This window comes from Larimichthys crocea, chromosome VI (genome assembly GCF_000972845.2).
Source record: "Larimichthys crocea isolate SSNF chromosome VI, L_crocea_2.0, whole genome shotgun sequence".
Taxonomy (NCBI): Eukaryota; Metazoa; Chordata; class Actinopteri; family Sciaenidae; genus Larimichthys; species Larimichthys crocea.
In genome coordinates this window covers 19,743,774-19,768,176 of record NC_040016.1, presented here as the reverse complement: position 1 = coordinate 19,768,176, position 24,403 = coordinate 19,743,774, and the positions used below count along the sequence as shown (strand labels likewise).

Sequence of the window (24,403 nt, the reverse complement as noted above, 5' to 3'; positions counted from 1 at the left end):
CAGACCGTGCAGTTCAAAGACACAATGCTTCAACGTCCTGGGGCTCTTTTTGTGGTTACAGACGATCATGTGAAGTTTCTCCAACATCTGTAACACCATGTCACTCACACACAGTTGGTGTTTTAGTATCTACAAAGATAATTACTGTCTGCATCAAACTACTTTGTGTTTTTTTTAGTTACTCTCTGATCTTTATTTTTCTTTTTAGATGATCAACTCTGTCCACCTTTTTGGTTTCTAACCACCGACTCCAGCTCCACAAACAGCCGTGACACACTCACATGTTTACATGTTTGCTGTAAAATGTAGTTACTCTTGTGTGTTTATCGTCTTTGTTGTGATGTTGCCTCTCATCTGATCGACAGTACCTAGATCTCCTGATTCGCTTCCAGGAACTCGTCCTCAGAGCGGGCGGTGGAAACAAAAGCAGAACCAGACAGTCACATGTACTCGTACAGTTAAATACAAGTTGCGTCTCGTAGGGCCAAGCTGACCTCAAAGAACCAGCGCTGACCGACTCGCCTGACGTTTTCTGACTGCGTCCAATGACCGGCATGAATCGTGCAGGTCATTTTCTTTTGTAAAGCTTCAGATCTTTGGGTCGGGTCTCAGATTTGGGAGTAGCACTCATTAATACAGGTGAGAATCAGGTTCAGGTCTGTTCACCGCCGTGAATCTGTTTCAACACCTCAAATACAGGTGACTGAGTAGGTTTTTCTTCACTTAACGTACACGTTACCCGTGTTTTTATTGTAATAACTGAGAAATGACTCCAAACTAGTGGAACCAAGGCAGAAAAAATCAAAGTTCAGTGAAAATCAGGTTTGTTTTTCAGTGTAAAACCGGAATAAAAATGATCTGGCACTCCTTCGAATCTCCTCACAGATTATTTCTGATGTTCTTAAACAACAACAGAAATCATCAGTGAGCTGTGAGGAGTGCTGCATCAGAACCAGGACGTGCACAGTTAAAGAATCTGGTTCCTTAAAGTCCGTCCTGGTTTAAATCTGGGTTGCGTCCACATCAGGTTTTGTTCAGATCCTGCAAGTCACGAGTTGTTTTTTTTTTTTTTTTGTTCGTGTGGATCTGTGAAAAAGATTTTCTACAGCAACTGAAACAACTGTTTACAAATCACCGTAAGACAGACAGACAGATAGATAGATAGACAGAGGGGAGGAGCTGAGGACAGACAGACATACAGACAGACAGACATTAACTCTACTTTACCAGCAGCTTAAAGGCGGTTGCACGACTCGAGGCCAAATTCTTCCACCCTCTTTCCTCCTCCTCTGGTTCTGCAGGAGCTCCAGGAGAGGTGTGTGTGTGTATGTGTGTGTGTGTGTGTCGCTGTGTGATGATGCTGTAAGTGTGTGTGTGTCTTGTTCTTGGTGAGTCTCTGAACGTGGAGCAGAGCAGGCTAACAGAGCAGCCAGGATTTGTACTGCAGCTGGGATAAAGAGAGAGAGAGAGTGAAGGAGAGAGAGAGAGAGAGACAGGTCAGACATCTGTCTTCCTGTTTGAAGGAAGACAGACACGCCGACGTGCTGCAGAAAGACACAGAAGTTAAATATTATTCACATGTCATCATTCACACGCGGAGAAAAGGACAAAAACAGGAGGAGGTTTTTTAGAAAGACGAGTATGAAACACTGCTCGAGGTCTGTGCTGGAAAAATAACTGGAAGCTCTCGGAGGAGGTGACGTTTACTCAGAGATCAGAGGTCACGCAAGACCAAACATCTCACTTCAACGTCGAGCAGAAAGACTGATCTCAGCTGAGCTACACAATTAAAGGTCCCATATGTGAGAACTTCTTATGCCTCCTGGTTTATCTAAATATCAGTGTGGACGTGGACTATAGGCAAAATGACACAAGTCATCTGTAACGACACCCACCTGTCAATCAAAGCATCCACGCTCTTAATCCTGCATAACTTTAAGTCTTAATATAATGTGAACAGGTGAGTTGTATATAAATTCACCCTCAGTACAGTTGTCATGAACGGGGAAATTAGCTACAGAGACCAAAACTGTTTTTTGTACCAGGCTGTAAACATGTTTATTTCTGCTGTGAAGTTGGACATTTGAACATGGGGACTTATGGAGACTGACTCACTTCTGGAGCCAGCCTCAAGTGGACGTTTGAGGTACTGCAGTTTTTAGTCAAAGACAAACAGAGAATGAACATTTTGACAATCATTAAAAGCAGCTCTGTTCCTCTGATTGGCTCGTCCGCATTGAGGGAAGTCCATGTCAGCACAGATCGACACCTGTGTGACATTTAAAGTGTTCGACAGCAGAGAGAGTTCGAGGTAACGGGAAGTTTTCCTCTTCGCTGTCACACAGACTGACGTCATCTTTTTAACTGATAATTAATGTGTCGGCTCTTTAACACCGACAGAAGGTCGAAAAACATTACGAGAACAAGACTCTGCAGGTCCATCAGATCCACTGCGGACTCTGTCTCAGCTTGTCTGACATTTACAGTGAGCTGTGTGAATTTAACTGTTAACAGACCTGTGTGGGTTAATAATACTGTGATGTGTCAGGGTCTTAATTATTAATAATACTTTTATTTAGAGACGAGCTGAGAAAACCTGTTGAAGGTGTCGATGTGGCACTCTCACAGACTTCCATCGAGTTCACACGTAAACAGTTTTATTGTTTTATTTCTGGCGTTTTTCTTTTATATTTATGTGCAGAAACACAAAGAACATTTTTTTACTCCCCAGAATTGTTTTACAATAATAGTTTGAGTGATAATGACTGAAGGTCTATGGGTGCCTGTGTCATTTATTTTGTGGTTTGACTTCCTGGCAGTTTTATATCTCGTTAAAATGACAAAATTAGAAATCAGGCAGGTTTGTGCGTGTGTGATGAGGACAGTTTAAAGATGCTGAATAAAGACAAAATGACAGATTCTGATCAGGACAGAGAGTGTGTTCAGGTTTGGTGTGTTTATCGTGGACGTGGTCTCGTTGTACGTTACTGTAGAGGTGGAGTCATCCGACATGAAGTTTGTTTCTCTGTAAACTCTGATGAATGTGAGCAGATGTTTTTATTCTTCTTTTGTTCGTATGAGAGAAAGTTTGTTCCTCAAGGACAAACGACGACGACGTGAGATGAACAAACTGTGACAGCCTGCTTGGAAAAGATGCAGCACGAGACAAATAAAGCTGCTTCTGACCTGATCTGGACCGGTACAGAAACTTAGCAGCAGTCTGGTTCTGATTATAAACACACACACACACACCTGTTGGACACACCTCCAGTGACTGAAACAGTGTGAGTCTCCTCAGTGAAATCATATTTATAGTTTATTATCAGATCAGATTTCACTTCACACTTAAATTCACGAAATGTTCTGCTGCTGTTTCTTTAATAAAGTTCATTTATCATCAACATGACCTCACGCTCCAGATATTCACTTCCTCTTCAGTCAGTAGTACAGTTCAGTTTAGTGTACAAACGCTCTGTGATCATGTGTATCACAGAGCGATGAAGCCCAATGTTCAGGTCACTAAAAAGAGGTTGTAGCGCCCCCTACAGGATAACCTGAAAATGGTGGAAAACAGCAGGAATGGACAGTTCTCTCCGGGTACTCCAGGTTCCTCCCAGAGTCCAAACACACGCAGGTTAATTGGTGACTTTAGATTGGCCTGACGGGATGAGCGGTTACAGAAAATGTATCTCAGAGTACTTTTCTTATCCACCTTGTACTTTGTGAGCTGCTCTAACAAGGATTAATAAAGTCTAACTCATCTTTTATTTTTATACGTAACGAGACTGAAACAAGCGAAATCTTTAAGATACGTATCCTCCAGCTCATGAATGCTGAAGAAAACAAGCCTGACACAAAAATGTCTTTATTTTTTTTTTTATATATTCCTGCTCTCTATTAAGCTTTTTATGATAAATATTTACATTATAATAAAAATAATTGTGACAGACAGACAGAGATGTTCCAGAATCTCAATCAGATATTTGGAAACATTAAATAATTTGCAGATTTTATCCAAACAAGTTCGTACATTTATTTATCATCTATTAATAAAAGTAAAAGTTGGGATATTGTGTTAAGTTTGTTAGTTTCTGTGTTAATATTTGTTTTGACTGCCGACCTTTGAATTATTTTTGATGTCAAAGAGGAGAAGCAACCAAATAGTAGATAAATATTTCAACATATGTGTCTCAACGTTCTTAAATGTTTCTTCAAACTTTCTGGCTATTTCCATGTTTATGTGAAAATATTTGGTATTTATTGTCTCAGATGTTGTACATGTTCATGCTGTATCGCTGTGTGAGACTTGAAACTGCAGCTGAGCTCTGCTTCCTCCTCTCAGCCCTTCAGGACCGGTCAGTCCACGTCCCACGGCCAAACTGACTGAAATATTTCTGTGTCTCTGCAGGAGAAGTATCCATCTGTTGTCTCTCTTCCTGGAGGCTGCAGGTCAGAAGTGATGACCCTGAACCATCCTGAGCTTCCTGGGTAAACACACACTGACTCTGATCTCTGAACTCTGTAAAGTCGACCTCTGCTGACCTCTGACCTCTGACTGTCTGTCTGTAGCTGCGTCCTGTTCGTTCATTGGTCGGTCGAAGTTTCCAGAGAGGGCGAAGTCACTCCGAAGATCGACCTGGTGACAAAGATCCCTGAGCAAGGTGAGACTCAAACACACAGGATGTTACTGGTGTAGCTGCTCAACTGAAATAAATAAATTTCACATAAATCACATTTTAATCAAACTATCTGCTGTAAATTCAACAGTAAATATTGTCCTGGATTATTATTATCATCATTATAATTATTATTGCTTATCTTTCACTCAGATGTGTCTTTTTAAAACTAAATATTTCTGTCTGTGAATCAAAAGTTAGATTAAATAAGGATGTTGTAGTTCTGCAGGACGTTTTCCTCGCACTGTATTTTGTTGATCAAAGCAACCAAACATTTCTGCTCCGACAAATTTAAACCAGACTCTGATTTTCCACTGAAAAATAATGTAATAGTCTGTTTGTATTTTTGTATATATACACTCAGACCATCAGTTCATTAGGTACACTTGTACAGAGACTCTGCCATAAATTCATAAGTTTCTGTCGACACTGTCAGAGGGAATGCTTTAACTTTATGTTTATAATAGAGCTGCTGTTGTTGGAAGTGTTTCTAATATTTTTGCTACCAAATTTACATACGAGAGCCAAAATATTAGAAACTCCTCTCTCAGTATAATGCAAAACCTGAAACATTATGAGCTTCATGAAAGTTGAATTTATGGCAGAGTTGTTGTGTTGGATCATTTTAGACTGTAGACTGGGAATTATGTTAAAATTAAAGCTCAGTTTAAATCTCAAATATCCAGTAGATATTATTTTATTTGTTGAATCGTATGTTTGTCTGCTGAGTGCTGAAACAAAGACTCACAGTTAAAGCTACAACTTATTATTTTCATGAACTGCTCAAAGTAAAACGAGTGTTTCTAACAGCCCAGGTCTGAATTCAGATTTATCAGTTTGATGATGAGCACTTCAGATCTTTGGTGTTTTTACTTGGAAAGTGACTAAAACAGTTCACTAAAAGACTAATCGCTGCAGCATAATTTGGATTTATAGTTGAAGATGAAGCTGTACTAAATATTTTAGAAATTGCAGACCCACAAAATAAAACACTGTTTTGTTTCCATCTCTGCAGCTCTGCAGTTGTTCCCGTCTCAGCCTGTAGGCGGCGCCGTGGAGGCCTTTCAGAGCCTGCTGAGGATTCTGGGAGCTGAGGCTGCTCTGGAGTCGGTCATCAGGGCGGTCAGCCTGTCACAGGACTCATAACTGCAGGTCACCATAGAAACACATTCATGGTTTATTGATGGACTCAAACAAACACACACAGCGGCGGTTTAGTCTCTTAGAAATCTTTATTCAATAGAAAGAGCACGACTGTGACGGCTGTGACAGCAGAGCTCAGTCAAAATCTACAAAAATAAATAATTTAAATACAAAATGCCAGACAGCAGTGTCGCCTTTGTATTCTCAAATAGTTTTCTTCTCTCAGCTATGTACACACACGCAGTTATTAGAAGTCTGTAGGTATCACAGTGCTGTGATGTTTCTGTAGGCCGACGCTCAGGCAGCGGGCGGAGGCAGACGACCAATCAGACGACAGCTCACCTGTCGGAGCTTCGTCTCTCTGACGACGGAGAAAAGTTTCTCACCTTTAAATATCTGAACAACAGTAACCGACAGCCGCCTTGAAGAGATTTCCAGGATCCTTGAAGGTTCTTTATGTAAAATAACAAATATGGTTTTTATAAACGTGGAAAGACGCTGGCTGGAGTCAACAACTAACTCAGTCTACTGATGAAGTCCATGATGGACGCTTCACAACGAAGCAGTAAGTGAACCTTGAGTTGAGTCAACTAAAAAATAAGAACTTTACATATTTGTCTGTATTTAAACTATTTCATATTTACATTCATCATAACTCGTTTGTTTTTCTTTGGTCTTTGTCTGAGATGACAGTTATCAGACTAACAGATGGACACCAAACACTAATTTAATGTTTTTAACCGTGATACGACCAGCGCTGCCTTCATACAGCCGTCTTTATCTCTGTGACTTAATGACGCACAAACTGTGGCTGTTTTCTCGTGACCACACTGACAAGATTTATGAAATCTGAGTCGTTGCGGTTGCGTGTTGTTGTTTTTAAAACGTCAGAGAGACGTCAACTCTTCAACAGAGAGCTATCCGACTCCCATGAGCCTCCGCTCTCCCGCCGTGCTGCCTGCCGCGTCTTCAGTTCAACAGTTAGAACGATCAGTGGTTGGTTCAGTTCAGCTGCCGTCCACTCTCCAGCCTTTAAAGGGTCAAACTGTGTGCAGTTATGAGAGTCGGTGTTCTGATTCAAAGAGTTAAATCTGTCTGTTTTGTTTTGTTTTAGTGTTTGGATTTAACAGAACTGCTCCTGATAGACGAGGCAGCAGCTGACGGGTTTCCAGAAAACACTCAGAGTTTGAGTTTCAGTCGTGTAGTGTGAGTTGACTTTAGACGTTGGAGGGGTGGAGAGTGGACGCTGTAAACAGAGGAACTGAAGTCAAGTGTTACCAGTTTTATCTGAAGCCTCCGTGAGCGCTGCTGGTTTGAGAGGACGATGATCCGAGCACAAACATCGTCTGCTGATCGTAACAAAGAAAGTCTCACCGTCCTCAAACATCCCAGCGCTCTTGAACACATCTTTTTTTTTTTTTTCCTTTCAAACATCAGACGACCCAGTTTGAGCCGACACGAGTTCGAGGTACTGAGAGTTCACAGCTGCGTCCACAGCGGCTCCAAAACTGACCTGACGTCAGTCTGAATGGAGCTGAAGTGAACGCAGCCTGTAACAAGGTTTTCTCAACACACACACACACACACACACACTCACCACAAACACACAACAAGCCACTTGTGGCACCAAAAAAGGAGAACCAGCGGCGGCGTGAAGCTCGGCTTGTTGCTCTGTTACCCAGCAGCCCTTGCTCTGGTGGGTCAGATCGATCTCGGGGACGCTCAGGTGAAGACATGAAGCGCCCCCCCGTTCTGCTTCACCCCGGCTCACTGTGTGAACTCACAGGTCAAAGGTGAACTCTGACCTGTGAGTCGACGGGAAACGTTAAACTTGGTGGTTCGATTGTGAACGGGACACGGAGCGTGATGTAACTGTACCTTATCCAACCCGGGTTAGTCGACGAGGTAATGTTAGACTGAACTAAACACGCTGAATTATTCTAACGACGATAAGAGTTAACATGTGCTTTTAGCGACACAAACGACTTCACGTGAACCCGACGAGAGCGGCTTCGTCAGAGATCCCAGCCGGACCTCTAAAGGTCCGTTTACCCAACGATGGACAGACGATACAACAGCTCTGTCACTGATATAGAGAACTCTGTGTTAGTGCTGACGCTGTTAGAGAGGCGTTAATTCAACAACGTGTTAATTGTTGGTGCTGGGACTGCCTCGCTCGTCTGAATGAACGTTAGTTTATAACAGTGCTGTTGGTTCTTTGTCAGGTTTAAAGGGTGTCTGAGGTTTCTGCCTCTGCTGTGAAACAAATGAGGGTGAGCCGAGTTTTTAAGGCTCACCGTCTTTCTCACGTCTCACCCTCTCCTTCCAAACATGTAAGAAAAACTCTAGGTCAGTTTGGTTTGTACGTACTAATGAGTATTTCATTCCAGCCATCATAAATCTGACACACTGGACCTTTAAGAACGTTTCATAAACTGGATTTTCCTTCAAATGAAAAGTTTCCTATTGTAAAACTACAGTATCTTCTGTGGATTATCTTCGTCGGATTTCAGAAGAGGCAGAAATCTCAAAACTTAAATAAACTTGGGTGAGCTGACCCTTTTAGTGACACTCAACCTCCCTGATCGAGGAAAAACTAAAAAAATCTTTAAACATTTCGGCACAAATGTCTGATGAGAGAACGTTAACATCCAAAAACCGACTGAACAGAAGCGAGGAGGCGAAGCGCCGCTCTGGTTTTCGATACATCTCATCTAATTAATTAATTAAGAGTTGTGATGTGATGAAACCTCCGTGGAGTCCAGCAGAGAACTGAAACACCCTCCACGCCCCTCCTCCCTGCTTCTGTTACTATGGCGATGCCTCACAGAGCACAATCCGACCTCCGTCAGAGACCCCCCGCCTACATTCAGGATATGACATCATACATACGTCGCACCTCCACGACCTCCTTTCCTGTACTTTCACTTTCACCCTCCTCCCTCACTTCGCCTCCGAGAACAAACAGCCCGCAAACATCCCGTAAGGAGGTCAAGCCGAGGTCGCGGCGCCCGAAGGGGAAAGAACAAACCTCCCTGTGAGTTTTCTAATAAATACGACAGGTCGGAGCGGCGACGTCGGGATTCAACCTCCTGACGGGAGCGAGAAGCCGGTCGCCACCACGAGGACGACACAACTCTAGAATCAGTAACAGAAATATCTGGAAGTCGCTCAAACGTCTGGCGACTTCCTGGAGATTTTAAATGTTGCTGAGCAGCAGCGGGAGCTGATGGCCGTCAGCGTGAGAAAGTGCCGCAGTAAAAGTCTTTGACAGCTCTGCTTTAAGTGATTCTAGACCTCTGTGTCGACATGGCGTCTCCCCTCCGCTTCGTCAGCCTTTCACACGGGGTGGAAGAGCAGCGTGCAGTCCTCTCTCTCTGCAGCCGTGAAGATGCCGGGCAGCGACGGCAGAGAGCCCTTTGGCAAGGCACCGCCGGTCCTCAGGTAGCAGGAGACGATCTTCTGGTCCAGGCGCAGCTGGCGAGGGATGCTGTCGAACGGCTTCGGGTCCAGATCCAAGATGGAGACAGAGTAAGAGAAAGCAGGAGGTCTGGAGGAGAGGAAGTCCCTGAGCTGCCTCTGACTGCAGGGAGAGGAAGAGGAGAGGAGAGGAAGAGGAGAGGAGAGGAGAGGAGAATTAATGAACAGTGGAACAGACGTATGTCTCCACCTGTTGGATTTTATCTGGTACTGCAGATCGATTCCCAAAAATGATTTTACTTTTGTCAATTTCTAAAAAGGTCATCATCAAGAAGTTTCCCTCAAATGGATGACAAATTAATGCTGCAACACTTATTTTTAACATCGATTAATGGTTTATTCTGTGTCTAAATCAAAATATTCAGTTTGCATTCATCTAACAGCAGCAAATCTTCACACTGAAGGAGCTTCATCCAGAGTATCAAGCTGTGACGTTTAACTTCAGACAGCTTCATGGTAAACCTCTCCGTACGACTTTCCTGTTCTCATGGGGAACGCAGGATCTCTCCACAATAAGATGGAGGAGCTAACGGCGCCAAACCAGCCTGCAGAGTATGGAGCGTGTGACATCGCAGAGACGAGGCCGAACTCGCTCGTAACTCTGGACGGCTTTAAACTGGTGAGAGCAGACAGCGCAGTGGACACTTGATAGTTTACAACTGTTCGTTATTGTGTTTAGCGCAGCATTGAAAGTCACCATGTGGAGTGGAGGAAGAAGACGGAAATGTTTTATTTGTCACATTTGATCTTTGAGCCTGAACACGTTTACGTCTCACTGTCGTTCAGCTTCCTGCTCATCTTACCCTTCATCGTCCTCCTCTTTCTCACTGCTCGGCACCAGGGCAACCATGATGGAGCAATCCTTGGCCGTCATGGCGACGCGGTACTGATGGACCTGAAGTCAAAACACACAAGCAGTGAGACACACTGCCATCTTGAGGCAGAGACAGTATTATGTGGTGGCATACATGGGAACCACACATGCGGATATATTCAGAAAGGAGAAGAATTTAAAATATAAAATCATATTTTGCTTTATTTGTTTGTATATTGTTCGTGTTCTTTTATAGTTTTCAGTCTTCTACAGTGCACAGAATAATAAAAATGAAGTAAAACTGATTTACAAAATAAATAAACAGCCAGTGGCACGTTACTTCCACCTTTCAGTGTGAGGCTTTGAGCTCGATGGCGATGTCGCTGCATGACTTGGTCATGATCTTACACCCGATACAACTGAGCCAAAACGCTGTTATGGTCCGTTCACCACACAGCTTCATATCAGAAGTGTTTTGCCCACCACACTTTGGTCATTTTCTGTTGTTTGTGTGTCTTTACCACAAGTAAATATAGTAGTTATAGTTTCCCTTCTGTCTGTTTTTATGATTGTGAGTCTGTACAGGGTGTTTTGTTTGGTTTAAGATTATTTTTGGCCTTTTCAAGCTTTATTTTGACAGAGACAGCTGAAGAGTGACAGGAATGTGGAGAGAGAGAGACGGGGAATGACACAGGTCGGATTCGAACCCTGGGCTTCCGCATCAAGGACTGAGCGTTCGCACATGGGGCGGCTGCTCTACCAACTGAGTTAAACGCTGCCTGGGGGAGTTTCGTTTCAGAAATACACCAGATTCTTGTCGTTTCTGCTCTGTGCTGCTTGAAGCTGGTCGCTGTATTCTTAAACGTGCTGCGGCACTTCTGGTGGAATCTTAAGGACTGACTAAAACAGGTTGAACAGCTCCACCAGCCACATGCAGCCGTGTCTGGTGGAGCTGTTCAGCCTGTTTCAGTCAAGTCGTTATACCTTTGTTTTATTTTCAGTCAATCTGATTTTTGTGTTTAACGCTCAGCTGACATTAGAATAAATGTTACAGCGGGAAACCTGAACCATCAAACAGAACCGGGCATGAGTTTCCAGCTCTCTGGAAAATCAGTTTTGGACTAACCTTGGCAACAGCGAACTCCACTGAGCCGTCGTCTTCAGTCGGACATTTCTGCAGCTTCTCCAGGAAGGCCTCGTCGTACGGACCGTCTATCTGAAGACGGGTTCTGACACTGACAGATAGGAAGTGACGCATAAGTGATCGATGGATGAGATTTATCTACACAGACTTCGATGAAGTGACTCTGTGTTACCTCTCTTTAGGGAAGTCCTGCAGGTGTTGCTCCACTCGGTGGTACAAAGGGTAAAGTCCTTCGATGTCCTGCGTGTCCAACATCTGAGTCTGAAGAATCCTGAACAACACGCTGTCGCTGGGTAAACCCTGAGAGCCTGCACACACACACACACACAGTAAAGTTTAGAGATATTTAGAGGAGGATCGTCGTTTCTTCAGACTAACAAGTGAATTAGAGGGCGAGGGAAATCATGGCGGACTCCACCCAACCCAGCTACTTTCTCTTCTCAAGAGCTCTGCAAACAAGAACTACTCGTCACCTTCCTTCTTCCCACAGACAGTAACTGTCAAACAAAGTAACTTAAACACTCCAGTCTGCAACATATAAACACCATCTTTGCTTTCAACACCAAGGCCGAGTCCTGGTTCACCTGTACTTGGTGATTAAACTGATTCTGACCCTGTTCTCTTCTTCTTGTCTTTAAAATGTCGAGGTTAGTTGGTGGCGAAAGCTGCCTCCAGAAATCAGGAGGTAGCAATGTGTCTTTAAATAATTTGTACCAAACTAGAGAGATATGGACCTGAATCGATCAACAGCTGTACTAAACAGCCGTGAACATTGGTTTAAATCTGTAAAAAGAAAAAACGTGTTTATTGAGGGATTAGTTACACTTTAACTTAAAGTCAGAAAGAATATTTAATATCTCAGTCATGTTGTTTTAGTTTCACACATTCACACGACAGATTCAGATGTTGTGAGCGGAAATAAATAAATAAACGCTTCTTTCCGAAGGAGGCTGCACAAGAAAAACCTTTGTAAGACCGACAAGACGAGACAGAAACTACAGAGTTCAGTGTGACAACAAAACAATCGGTTTGGTGTGTTTATGTGTGTGTCTTACTCCCTCTGTGCTGGCGTTAGCCACAATAAGTTCCACTAATGAGCAAGTGTTCGGAAACACGGTGGACACCAATGAAAACAGTTATGTACATGATGATATTCCATATCGGTCATACTCTGTAAATAGAGCGCTGTAAATCTGACACATCTGTTCTGCTTTTCTGTCAGAAGGGGAACAGACGCTGGACGGTAACTGCTCCTATTTAGAGACGAGAGCTGAAGGTAATTTAAATACTGATGAATCTGCAGATTACTTTCTTAATTAAACACTTTTTCTATAAAAAATGTCCAAACATTCCCCGAGTCTAATTTGAGGTCTTCAAATGTCTCAGACACTAAATTAGTGCTAATAATGTTTGATGTTGTAGCTGTGAAATGTTTCAGTGAAAACAGGAAACAGGTTCTGACCGTGTCGGATCCGCTCCTTGTTGAAAAGACTTGCTTCACAGAAGCTCCGTCCTTCTCCTTGTCTCTCCGTCACCATCCCTCCATCTCCTCCTCCACCACCACTCAGCAGGGCGTTCACCAGGACCTGCACACACACACACACTTTCCCATGAGGCTTCACCACAGACACATTCAGTGACAACGCGGTAGCACAGTCTTACAGTTGTGGACATGTGTGTGTTTGTTGGTTTTACCTGGATGAAGTCGTTGAGGACAGCTTTGCTGGTCGTGTTGATTCGGTTGTTTCCGTACAGGAAGTACGGTCTGAGATGATGCAGCAGAGAGTTCAGGTCCAACGAGTCGTCACTGCCCTCCTTACTGCTGTAAATACACTGACCGCCCTGAAACACACACACACACACAATAATAAATCAATCATATGGTTTTCATTTCAGCCCAGATGTACATTGAAAAGGTTTGTTTCTATTGTTCACACTGGAGATCTAGTGTGTATACAAACTCATTTTCACTGAATCACCAGTCACTAACTAAATGTGGAGCTCCTGACTGATGACCGAGCTCTGCCACGTCCTTGTTAAGTACACACAGTTTATCTGAAACTAACCCGAGGCTCCAGCAGTCTGAGTTAGACAAAACAAGTCGGCATATTCCAAAGTTTTAGTACAAAATCCACAGCAGTGTTTCCATGCCGAGCATTTTGTGCTAAGATCTCTAGTTGATTTGAAGGAGGAGGTATCTGAAGGGGGATCTCTTTGCAGCCCGTAGAGACGAGAGAACAACAGCGACCGATAAATAACATGTACTGTATGAAGACTGACGCTTGTCACGTCCAGTTTAAACCTGGAGAAATGATTACAGCAAGCAAAAACACTTAAAAGTATTAATTAAATTTGTCTCACCTTGAAGATTTTGAAGTTGTTCTGAGGTTCCTCTATCAGGTGTCTGATGGCAAAGTGCATTCTCTGTCTGTTCCTGAACGACACAAGTGAGCACAGGGAATATTTTAGTGCCAGGCGACCAGCGAGGAGAGACGTGAACTGATTTCTCACTGACGTAAGAGCTGAATTAGTGTTGTACACTAAATTAAAACACTGTTGATTGATTGACCGCCTGTCATGTGTTTGATTCACCAATGTTCCACCAATGCTGAACTGTCAGTAGACTCTAATTTCAGTGGTTGCACAATAAATGAAAACAAAAGAACGTGCATGACGCAAAGTGACCTGTGGTAACATGTAAAAGTTTCCAACCTGCTGTTCAGGAGAATGTTTGGCAGCAGTTCACAGGGACAATTACAGAACTATTTGTGTTGGCAGACATCAAACAAACAAACCACGATCTGTTGTGATTTATTACCGTTCACTAATAAACCGCGCTCGTAGAACTGTTGTGTGAAAGAAATATGACTCTAGGAGTTGATAAACGGCACATGTGAGATCGCCTTATTGTAGTACACCCAAAGTAAACGCAGTAGTGTTGATGGTAAACGTAGTAGCTCACCCTGAGAACAGGTCCAGAGGACAGTACAGACTGCGTCTTCTCCACTTCCCACTCGCCACCTGAAAGAACGTCACAGACAGAAACAGTTTGACCCCACGTCTTTTAATATGAGTGTCAATCAAACATGTATCTGATGCATTAAAGTAACAGCTGCAGGCTGTGCTGGATCTGCTACTAGATCTAAATACAGAAGGTGTTGAGTGAAAATACGAGTTTGGTTTTGGTCTGTCGTCAAGTTACTGACAGAATTAAAGTTCATTAATTGTTGATATAATCCGCCGCCAGCGACGTTTGTGAAACTGTGAGAGCTGTTCACAAAAGCTAAAAATGAGAAGCGGCGGAGAGATGAAGCCAACGTGTTATTTTTACATCCATAAACTCAATTTTTTTACTTTCATATGCAGTAAAATGTTCGCTCCAGATCAAACTGCTAACTCCTAAAGATCAGCACCTCTAGTCGTACTAAAGTTGTAGTGTACTCGTATTTGTGCAGCGGTGTGGTGGTCGCTGTTACCTTGTAGTGTTGGTGCATGCAGAAGCGGCACACTTTGGTTTTGATGTCTTTGCTGACGTGTTTGGAGGATGGCAGGAAGCCACATTTAGGCTAAAAACACAACACACACACAAGAGAACAGCAGTTGAGTAACACACACACACATACATAAATAAACACACAGTGACACTCATGTGACTTGTTGTTTTTTGCTCAGTTTGTCTAGATGACGAGTGATTCACAGGCAAAGACTCCAGGAGGAAAATAAGAAGAACCCATGACTGTGTGTGTGTGTGTGTGTGTGTGTGAGAGTGTGTGTGTGTGTGTGTACCTTGATCTCAATGCAGAGTGGAGGAGTGTGTGTTGGCTGGTGGAGGACTGGCGATGTCAGGTTGGGCAGACAGAGAGCACAGCCGCTGTAGATGTCCATCACTTTATCACAGCGCCAGGCTGACACAAACAGAGAGACGGGACGTTTTTAAGTTCACGTGTACGTAAACTCGAATGTTGCTATATTTAGATGAGACGGTCAGTTTATATTCTGTTTATATAAACTCTACCAACCAATTACTTTTATCATCAATTCATCTGCAGGTGCATCTGCTATAATTAATAAAGGGTTCTCAGCCACCCGGGTCATTTATCTCCGAGAACAGTTTAATCTGGGGATTTTGTTGTAGACCAAGTGGAAGCAGTGGCCTGGTCAACCATCCTGCCCAAGCTATACAAATCTTCCCCTACCAGTCAGTCAGAGTTGAAGAAGCCTCTTGGGTGAGATCTAAGTCTAGCTGCCCAGATTTAACCTTTCTCATCTTGTTTCATGATCTAATTTAACTTAAGACAAAGAAAAGCTGCAAATTTTCTCATTTGAGGGAGTTTGGACTTCAAATATTGGCTTTTTTTTCTGAAACATTAATATTTGCCAATTAACTTTGTTTTGAAAAAGAATAAATTACTTATAGTCTTCACATTTTAGTTGCCGTTATACACGCCAGGGTGTATTTTAGTAGTAGTAGTATTATGCCCTTTTTTGGCTCGCTCTCCTCCTGCAGTTTTTGTCGCACAAACACAAAAATGTGTTTGTGCAAAACGCGGCTCGACCAGGAATCGACTGCTATGACTTTTCTAAGCATTTTGCCGATAAATCGCCAACAACCGCGATCGAGGCCACAAATGTCACTCTACAGACATGATCACCTCTCAAAACATAGAAAAATTCGAGGCGCTCGCAGTGATAACACTGCTGAAGATGTCAGCTTTATAGTTTTGGGGTCGGACACAAAGATGCGCCAGCAACACACACCCACTGCCCCATAGACCGCCATGTTAATTTGAGAAGAGAAATTTCCAGAAGGAGCAGGGAGCACCGGTGCTTTCTCTAACTCCCGAGGCCAAAGTTTATACAGTTTTCGCCTGAAAATCTGCAAGGACATGGTCCACGAGACGAGGATGCTGATGGTCATTTCAGCTTTTGGTTTGCGGCACCTTTTTGGCATTTTTTGGCCACTTTCACGAAGGGGCTTCATTTAGAGATTTTGTTCAACTTTGTTGAAGTCTCTGTATGATATCAATGACTATCAACACTACATTTTTAATGTCGGGCATTTTATCCTTCTCTCTCGCAGACACAAACACAGACAGACCAGATACACACAGACAAGACAAAAGTCTTTCAAAATAAGAGTCCCTTCAAAATAAGAGCCCATTAAAAAGGCAATGATGAGACAGCTTGTTGTATTAATACTGAATTTGCCGAGCAGTGTCAATAATAATGTAAGGGGGGGCGACGGGGCCAGAGCACACTCAGACTTTCTCTGATGGACTGCAAACTCCATGTTCAGACTTTCTCCAACATTTGGATGCTTGAGTTGCAGCCAACACGAGTTCATAAATTCCTGAGATGTTTTGTGGTAAAAACAAACAAAAAAAAACATGAAGCTGGTCTGAGTGCACTGCTGGTGTTTCCTGAATCTCAATGACAAAAATCCCCTCAGACTGCACTGTGAGCCGTTCTCAAGAGAAACGACAAATAAGAACAAATTTTAAGGGGATCAGAGAAACCTGAACAGTGTGTTGAATTAATGATGATAGGAGCCTGAACTTCAGTTTCTACAGTCAAAAGTTAAATAGATTGATGCACAGAGACGAGAGTTCATAACTAACATGTTTAGTGTCTTCATATCAAAGATAACTTGATTTACATTAAAGGAATAGTCCAACATTTTGGGTAATACACGCATTTTCTTTCTTGCACAGATGAGATGATTAATACGCCTCTCGTATCTCTCAAGCTGATATTAAATATCTCAAAAAAATATATGCATGTTGAGCTGTTGTAGCCTTTTATTACTTTGAGGCAAAAGTGAAGTCAGAAGTGAGTCAGTCTCCATAAGTCCCCATGTTAGACAGCAGAAATAAACATGTTTACAGCCTGGTTCAACAAAACAGTTTTGGTCTCTGTAGCTAATTTCCCCGTTCATGACAACTGTACTGAGGGTGAATTATATACAACTCACCTGTTCACATTATATTAAGGCTTAAAGTTATGCAGGAGGTGAGTGCTGTTACAGGTGGCTCAATTTTAGATTAGCCACAGGACTGATAATATAAAAAAACATTTTACCTGGTCTCTGATGTTGAACTCTGATGGAGAGCTGCCGCACAAACTCCAGCGGCAGTTTGACGACTTCCTGTAGAGAAGAATGAAGCGTTTAGTGTGAACAGAGCCGGTCTATACTTCTGTTATCTAACGTATGTAAAGCAGATCTGCTGGCAGCGTGCCCATCATCATCACACAGCTTCAGTAAACACACACACACACACCATCCTGCGGATTATACACATAACAACAATCGTATTAATCAAACAAGTTGTAAAGATTTAGTAACGCCTTGTGTTATGAACCTGTGATTTCTGACCGTGCTCTAAATTTTCCAGCTTTAGACTTAAATCTAAATTTAGGCACCATCTGATCCGGGGAGTGAGTGTTCATGTGCTAAAACCCTCCAGACTTCGACACTGTAACTCATTGTTTCTGTGTGTTTATCACCGAGCACTAATGGGAGCGTATAATCCGACACAATACACCTCCACACTGTTGACAGCGTGGGTTACATCAGTCCTCCGAGAATATGTTCAGATTCTTACAGTATAATGAAGTGCTGATGAAATGTAAAGAAATGCTGCCGCTCAAATGGTAAACAAACACACACCGAGTGTCTGTGCCTGCAGCCGACTGTAACTGTGTCGCTCAGACAGGAGATTAATCAGTTTAAGTCAAAGTGATGAAGCTTTTCTGGGTTGTTGCACATTGATAATGGGAAATGGGAACAGCGGTGTGTCCTCATACACTCCGCTGATGTGTTACATATTTTTTTCTAAATTATTAAAATCTGATTTTGTCTCATTGTGTAACTTTTCTCTCAAAAGTGCTTTAGACCAACCGGGAAAAGGAGAGAAGGTTTTCAGGCCCGGGTTCACATCACAGTGCTTTAAAATCTGACAAATCAACTTCTGACGTCACTCGAGTCGGCGTTGGTTGTAGCTGAAGTCTACAAGTTTGAAAATGAAAAAATCTGGTGGTGTGGAGTTCAAAAGAAGAAGTGAGTTTACTAAGTTTATGTAGCCTCCTTTTCTCATCTGTTTGAGGTGAGAGGCTTAGCTGCAACCACACCCAAATTGTCAGCAGTTGATTTGCATTGTGGGTAACGTAGGCACCAGGTTTTGACGAGGAAGCCGAATGTGCAGAATAAAGAAAAACAATGCTGAGAGCTCTTTTAATGTTTATGTAAGATAAAAACTTAAACACAACGACAGCAAACTGTGTCTTACCCCGCTGTGGATGAACTTCTCTCCCAGCAGGCTGCTCATCACGTTGGAGCTGAAGTCAACAATGTTCTGGATCTGCCTGAAGGCTTGCTCCACCGTCTGAAGGACAAACACACAAACATCCTGTTCTCATCCAATGTTGACGGAGCGCTCGAGGTATTTGTCCTCTCTCTCTCTCTCTCTCTCTCTCTCTCTGTTATTTGGCTTCATTAAACCAAACATGATGATCTAACTCTGTCTGCTTGTTGCATCTTTCCAGACGTCAGACAGACTTCGCCCCTCTCCCACAAATCGACAATTCACCGTCTCAAATTGTTCTGCTGTTCATCGACCCGGCCACTCAAGAGTTTTGCAGACACCAACCACGCTTCAACAAATGTATATTTTGTCCATACGGGCTCAGTGATCAGGAGGTGTTTTTTAATCCAGAAGTTCAGGTTTTGAGAGGCTGAACAACAGTTGCCCCCATGTGTGTTTAATGTTACTACGGCAACCACGTTATCTTTGTGAAACAGGGTTTAACCCTTTAAGTTAAGATATAGATGAGACTTCTCCTGAGAGAAAAATGAATTTATCCTTCAAAACACTCAAACTTCTTTAAGGTTATTTGAGTTAGAGATTAATTAGAAATGCAAATGTGCCTAAAACTTCTATAAATAAAACTTTAACTGCATCAGGAAACATTAATAACTTAAGCTCCTTGTATCAACAGTAAATCAACTTCCTTCTCATAGATTCCCATCTCTTGTTTTGCCTGGTGAGCGAAGCAGATCTCAGATCTTGTGTTTGTGTTTCCGAGCGATGGCAGCTGATGAGCAGTTCCAGGTAAATTTGAATGTCAGGGTGAGGTGAGGTGAGGTGAGGCGGGTCGAACATTTGAATCAGGGACTGTGCCTTCGAGCCTTTAATCTGACCAGGATGTGAGATCCGCAGCTGATCCGCTGACAATGAGCAGAGCTGCGGCTCAGTGAAGCTCTGTGCTGCTGCACCGAACCATTACACTACATGTAGTTTCTATTATAATCCTGCTAACAGGGGCGAAGCCGAGCTGAAAGCTCATCTAAAGCATCCAATGTTTTCTCTTCTCATTCATAGATCAGCCTTGACAGACGTTTACAATAGCACGGCTGCTTTATTTATATAAAACCAGTTTAACGCCTGTGTGGGATCGTCCACTGATGTTTCTGTTTCCGGTGTAGCAATAACAGAAACCTGGGTGTGACCACTCACTCGCTCTGTCGTGTCTGGCTTCAGGGTTCATGGCTGGACTGCAGCAAAGCAGAGGCCGGCCTATAAAACACTGAAGTCTGCCCTTGACTTGCTGAGTGATGGAGTTTCCCAACTGGCCGTTGCTCTTTCAAAATTCGTCCACGCTGACCTCGGGAGGAGTTCACAGCAGTTCCCGTAATCGGGTCTCGCTCATTTTGAATTGATCATGTACTGAGAAGTAAATATTCTGCTGGACTGGGTGCTGCGATCTGAAGACTTTCAAAATTAAACATTAAGATGGGAGGGGAAGACGTTCTGGCAACATCATTTCCAACTCAAGCGTAGCTTAAACATGTGTTGTGATTAGATACTTCAGTTCACTTTAGGAACAAATCTTACTGGGACAACTACAGATGAACATTTAATATCTAGGACTTCATTTTACTGGAACAATGTAGCCACAATTTGGGTGCTTATGGTGTTAAATTCTACTGAATTAGTGTTATTAAAAAAGTCCAGTGTGTAACATTTAAGGGTATCTATTGACATTAAATATAATATTCATAACTATGTTTTTAATCACTTAAAAATAAGAGTTGTGATGTTTTTGTTTTATATCCACAGAGGGAGCGGGTCCTCTTCCACAGAGTCCTCCATGTTTCCCAGAAGGGACAAAACAAACTGTGACTCTACGTAGGACTATTGGAGTTTTTCACGGTGACTGTAGTTTCTCCTTCATGCTTGAATCGACACAGGGAGAGGTGGTGGATTTACAGTCGGTTGCTTTAAGACGGGTAAAGTTGTGTAACACTGTAAAACCGTGAAACTGATATTTTCTGAGTTGGTTCTCATATTTTGAGGCGAGGCCTCAGAAACTCCTGAGACACACACACACACACACACACACACACACTTACCTGTGGGGGGTTTTCAGAGTCTTCTGCAGGATACTTGAGCAGGCGCAAAACTCTGGAAAGCTGCAAGAACAGAAGAAGAGAAGAGAGGCTACGTTAAGACAGATCATGACTGACGGCTGCACACAAAACTCATCCAGTGAGAGAAACAATCTGCTGTTGGCAAATTAAATAAATTAAACAGGCCGACTTCATGAGACACTCTCCACAAAACGTGTTTTGTTTTGTGTTGGCTCTGCACGCTGCATGCACCGTATGACTGTCAGTAACTGCACCGTAACTCTTTGGTTGACTATCGCTGCACAGTTTTTAAACCAGCTCAGAGTTTCTGCTGGTGTCTGCGTTTATCTGTGGTCAGTGGCGTTTCACATAACTTCACGTTGAAGAACAACAGTGAACACAACATCCGGCACATCTTTACCTACTAAACAAAGTCTAATTAAGAGCTGTGACCCTTAAAAAAAAAACGTCAACCTTCACCAACTGTGACCAGTTCAACCACAGACAAAGTTCTAGGGGAATGTTTAGGGTATTTTTCTACTTTCCTATCCAAATTAAGAGGATGTGTAATACGTTTTATGACAGAATATTACATTTTATTTGCTTTCTGACTGAAAGTAAGCTCAGCATAAAGACTGGAAATGGGAAGCAACACCCCGCCCTTCAGTAACCGTCATACTTTTCTAGCCACATTACAGACGACTCCTGTAACGTGGCTGTGACTGCAGCAACGTAGTGGTTACTGCTAATGATTATTGGATTGATTGATTGGTTTGTAGATGTAGAAAACAGTGAGAAATGCCGTCACAATGAAGTCCAAAGTGCTTTAAAAAAGAAAAAGGCAGCAAATCCTCCCGTTCATGTGTTCCTGTTTTAACCGTGTGAGTTTTCCCACGGTTAAAACAGGAACATTAAGTGTATTCTGTAACTTCTGAGGTGACTCAGACTCAAAAACTTGCGTGGGGCCATCGAGCTTCTTTATCTTCCACCACACTGCGAGTTGGGGCAAGCGTCTTTCTTATTGTCAGAATACACACTATATGTTGACTGTCAGATACACAGCGGAGACGCCGTCTGTCAGCACTTGGATGCGACTGCGTATATGTTGACGGAGCACATATCAGGAGACGTATGCAGTGGTCTAGAAGAAACCTGATGTAGCAGGTCGTGCAGGGTTCTTCTAACCTGGTTAATGTGAGAGAAATAATCCACATTTATATGCAGCAGCTCAGTAAATATTACATTTAAATGTCTCTCCTAACCTGAACTTTGGAACAACGCCTCGATTATTTTTGGTGTACTAGTGAAACGCTTTTCTGCGACAGATGCTGCAGTGAGGAGAGTTTATTTCTTTACAGCTCGAATCTTGTTCAGTGGTGGAAACAACCTAATTCAGACATAAATCATTTTAAATGAGGATGTTTTTTTGTTTTTTTACATGCAATTATATCTTCATTCATCCTGCTACTCTGCTGTCTGTCACGGTAATAGTTCCTGTTTAACACGCGTGTAAATAAAACGCAAATTCTCCAGAGCAGATCTAACTTTTAAACCCAGACTTAGAGTATCCAGGCTGTAAGCAGGGACAGGTTTCCACAGTGCAACAATAATACTACAAGAGTTATGATTATGTGAAAGGTTTCACGGCTCCAGCGACATTCCCCTCTTACATAATCAAACCTGTCGGGGGTGAAGTGACTGAACCGCTGGGTTAGGGTTGGGCAATGACGCCGGCAGATACCAGACACATTTGTTGTGCTGGGGTTGACATTATCTCAGCTGTATTGGAACGCTGTGGCTGATGTTGCAACTGGATGAGGAGGACTGATGTCGCAAGTCTGAATAGATTTCATCCATACTGTCCATCCATAATATCTGTCTGCGACGTCACACAGCAAATGTTTAGTCAGTTTCTGATCAATTAAATCACTGAATCCAACTGAATTCTGTCGAGTTTAGACCTTGTTTTATTCACTGTTCTTGTATGTTTGCTTGTGTTTACATTGACGACGCCTTCTGCTCGGTGAAAACAGGTTTCCAAACAAACATTTAAAAAAATATTTACTTGGAGAAAGTGATCTGACAGACAAACAAAAGCCTCTTTAATAATGAGGATGTGTGTACACAGGAGGCTACAAAGTAAAGACAACAAACTGAAGCCTGCAGGCGAAAACTCTCCAGGTTACTCGCCCTCGTTAAAATGTGGTTAGTTAATATTCACTCGAGCTTGGATCCATAATGCTCGAAATTAAAGAGCAAAAAGAAGATCAGAGTTTGTGACTGATAAAATTAAGTCTGCAGTGAGTCGAGCATCGTCACACCCTGATTGGCTAAACGTGGAACGCACCAAGCTGCATTTATTTACCTTCAACGCAACTTCACAACAAATGACATAAATTCATCCTCATCACTGCTTTCACTGTCCCAAAATTTTTTTTAAAAGTACATGATGTCTTTTCTTACAAAACAGCAGCAGCGTCATCACTGCATCGTTTGCACTGAGCAGGTTAATTACAGAGACGTGCGATGGGCAGGGCTGGATCTATGAGTGTTTTATGAATGACTTTGAAGGAGCGTCACCCGACTTGTGCTTGAGTAGCAGCTTTCATGCTCCAATTTTAAAGAACAGTCATACTAAGTCCGGGTTTATGTGAAATGATGTGACCGGTGAGTAAAGTGCAGTTTGATGCATGCAGGGCGTGACAGCGTGCTTTCTTTAGGGCTTAGGAGAGGTCGCTCCTAGGTAAAGATGATGTCACGTATTTATTTGTCTAAGTCTATATGACGGAGAGGCCGAACAGCTGTTAGGGGAAATAATAATGTAGGTAACTTCTCCCACCTTTTGTAAAGATTAGATCTGTTCAGCAGGAGTTTATATTTTTATTTTTTATAGTTTTTAAACTTTACATCGTGAATGTTAATGCTTCATAACTCAACATTCCCATGTGTTACGCTTATGTTACACATTCTTAAAACTGCATATTATACTCACATTACATTATATTATACTCTTATACTCTAGTACTTTTTTGTAAACATGTACACTGTGTTTTCCCTCCTTGGTTTCTATTTTTCGCTGCTGTAATAAGTGAATTTCCCCGATGTGGGATCAATAAAGTATTATCTTATCTTATATGTTGTGTTATGTTATGTTGTGTTATGCTGCAGTTTGCTGCTTCTTTGCATTCTGCAGCAGCTTCCTGCACTGGTAATAAGATTGAATCTAATTTGCATATCAGAAATAATTGTATATGACACATATAGGGGAAATCGTGCCTCTCTTTCGTTTCATTTTATTCTTGGCATCATGGGTTTTTTTTAGTTGTATGTTTAGACTGTAACACCCGATGGTTTCACACACTCCTCGTCTCTCATCAGATGTGGTGTTGAGATATCTGAACCCCACCCAGTCATCTCCACTTCAGCAGCATCGAGCGACCCCCTCCTGTCGCCTCCACCTCTGGTTTATTTGTGTTTTTAATTGATTATCTTCATGTGTGTGTGCTGTAAAATGTGTCCTGATGTGGCTGCAGATGTTCAGGCTATTTGTTTAGGGTCATCTTATCCAAACACCTGCAGGCTTTCTTTGGGTTTTGTTCCTTAAAAACCTCCTTTACATACTTTCAGTGTGGTTAGGAGCTGGTTCATCAGCTGAAAACATCCAGGACTAAAGTGACAGGTGTTGATATTCAATCACAACCCTCCAAAAATACCCTGACAGTGATCCTGATTAAAGCAGC

At 42.5% G+C, this 24,403-nt stretch overlaps 2 protein-coding genes across 2 annotated transcripts in view; one reads left to right on the top strand and one right to left on the bottom strand.

The window, feature by feature from the left end:
- cenpp (centromere protein P) overlaps positions 1 to 7,252 on the top strand; it is a 93,547-nt gene extending 86,295 nt beyond the window's left edge. Inside the window, exons 8-10 of the mRNA XM_027279176.1 lie at positions 4,409 to 4,488; positions 4,570 to 4,661; positions 5,692 to 7,252. Coding sequence (XP_027134977.1) covers positions 4,409 to 4,488; positions 4,570 to 4,661; positions 5,692 to 5,822 — 303 coding nt within the window. The 3' untranslated portion in view covers positions 5,823 to 7,252. The remainder of the gene's footprint in view (positions 1 to 4,408; positions 4,489 to 4,569; positions 4,662 to 5,691) is intronic.
- Positions 5,890 to 24,403, bottom strand: part of ippk (inositol 1,3,4,5,6-pentakisphosphate 2-kinase) — a 19,275-nt gene continuing 761 nt past the window's right edge. The window contains exons 2-14 of the mRNA XM_019263918.2: positions 20,667 to 20,726; positions 18,544 to 18,639; positions 17,336 to 17,402; positions 15,044 to 15,162; positions 14,734 to 14,823; positions 14,220 to 14,278; positions 13,619 to 13,691; positions 12,953 to 13,099; positions 12,720 to 12,843; positions 11,430 to 11,565; positions 11,240 to 11,348; positions 10,103 to 10,194; positions 5,890 to 9,402 (exon numbers count right to left, since the gene is read on the bottom strand). Coding sequence (XP_019119463.1) covers positions 9,159 to 9,402; positions 10,103 to 10,194; positions 11,240 to 11,348; positions 11,430 to 11,565; positions 12,720 to 12,843; positions 12,953 to 13,099; positions 13,619 to 13,691; positions 14,220 to 14,278; positions 14,734 to 14,823; positions 15,044 to 15,162; positions 17,336 to 17,402; positions 18,544 to 18,639; positions 20,667 to 20,726 — 1,416 coding nt within the window. The 3' untranslated portion in view covers positions 5,890 to 9,158. The remainder of the gene's footprint in view (positions 9,403 to 10,102; positions 10,195 to 11,239; positions 11,349 to 11,429; positions 11,566 to 12,719; positions 12,844 to 12,952; positions 13,100 to 13,618; positions 13,692 to 14,219; positions 14,279 to 14,733; positions 14,824 to 15,043; positions 15,163 to 17,335; positions 17,403 to 18,543; positions 18,640 to 20,666; positions 20,727 to 24,403) is intronic.